This window comes from Malus sylvestris, chromosome 1 (assembly GCF_916048215.2).
Source record: "Malus sylvestris chromosome 1, drMalSylv7.2, whole genome shotgun sequence".
Lineage (NCBI taxonomy): Eukaryota > Viridiplantae > Streptophyta > Magnoliopsida > Rosales > Rosaceae > Malus > Malus sylvestris.
Window position 1 is genome coordinate 16,999,949 of NC_062260.1, and position 1,172 is coordinate 17,001,120.

The 1,172-nt window shown below is 51.4% G+C and overlaps 1 protein-coding gene across 1 annotated transcript; it reads right to left on the bottom strand.

Moving 5' to 3' along the window:
- Positions 1-319: 319 nt before the first annotated feature.
- Positions 320-877, bottom strand: LOC126614039 (protein ENDOPLASMIC RETICULUM-ARRESTED PEN3-like). The gene has a single exon (XM_050281680.1). The coding sequence runs from the start codon at positions 875-877 to the stop codon at positions 320-322; it is 558 nt and encodes a 185-aa protein (XP_050137637.1).
- Positions 878-1,172: the final 295 nt, after the last annotated feature.

Genomic DNA, 1,172 nt, shown 5'->3' on the forward strand with positions numbered 1-1,172 from the left:
TTGTCGAACTATTAGTTGGAAGAGACGATGCTTCTGGAAGTGGAGGCACCGTCGGATGGGGTTTTGGGGATGGTTTTTTCGACCCCCGCCCCAGTGGTTGTGTCTGTCGAGCCACCGCTGGCTCCGCTACCGTGGGAGGAAGACAGTGTTGAGGAGGATGTGGACGGGCTTGGGCTTCTTCTGGTGTGGAGAACAGAGGTCAGCTCAGTGCTGCCCACATAGCAATTCTCTTTGCTGCTGTGGTGGCGGTGAATCCACTTTTGCGGGGGCGGTCAAACGATGCGAAGACTGAGCTCGGTGAGTCGGCAATGGCTGTGACTCACGCCTTGAAGATTCTGGGATCTTCTGGGTCGGTCCAGTGAATAGACCCCAGGTTTCGCACGCCTGAGAAATCGTCGAAGTGGAGTCCTGCGCCGGATTCGGATCTTACAGCGGCGATATCAGGATACACTCGGTAAATCGAGGTTATGTCCTCCAAATGCATACGGATAGTACTGGCGTGGCTGAGATTCCAATCGTAGCTGGATATCTGGCTGCCATGGGCGATCCACACTGAGTCGTCGTCCCCTGCGGTGATCGTCGAATGACATCCATCAGAGGCAGGATGGACGGTGGTGACAATTGAGGTGCCGATTCCAGAAAAAGAAGGCGGCGACATCACTGACTTGAGCTGCGACTCGATGTCGTAGTAGAGGGCTTCATCGGCGAGCTCCTGCTTGGAGAATCGGTGAGCCGTGGAAGGAAGGTTGTCCGATCGGAGAAGCAAGAGGATGACAGAGAATATCTCCAGGTCCCAGTCTATGAAAACTGGGTTCGGGTCGTCGGTGGAGCGGTTTGATAGGGGGCTAGGAGCAGTCTGGGAATTTTCGTTATCCATTACGAGGCCGCGTGAGGTTGAAGACGTTTCACTTTCACGGTCTTCAACTTCACGGTGACTTTCTGGATAGCTGCGAGGCCAAGAAGCTTTGGAAGAGGATTTGGACCAGCTTGGAGTCTAGTGAGGATGGGCCACAGGAGTTGGCCCAACGTTGGTGGCCTCGTTGATAGTGTGAACCGTGCTAGGCCGAAGCAATTGCAGATTATATATACATATATATATATATATATATTGTACAAAACATTTTTTTCTTTTTTTCTTTTTTTCTTTTTTGTAAATACATAAAACATGTATC

Excerpts from the sequence above, each read along its gene's own strand:
- LOC126614039 (XM_050281680.1), bottom strand. The coding sequence starts at position 877 with ATGGATAACGAAAATTCCCAGACTGCTCCTAGCCCCCTATCAAACCGC.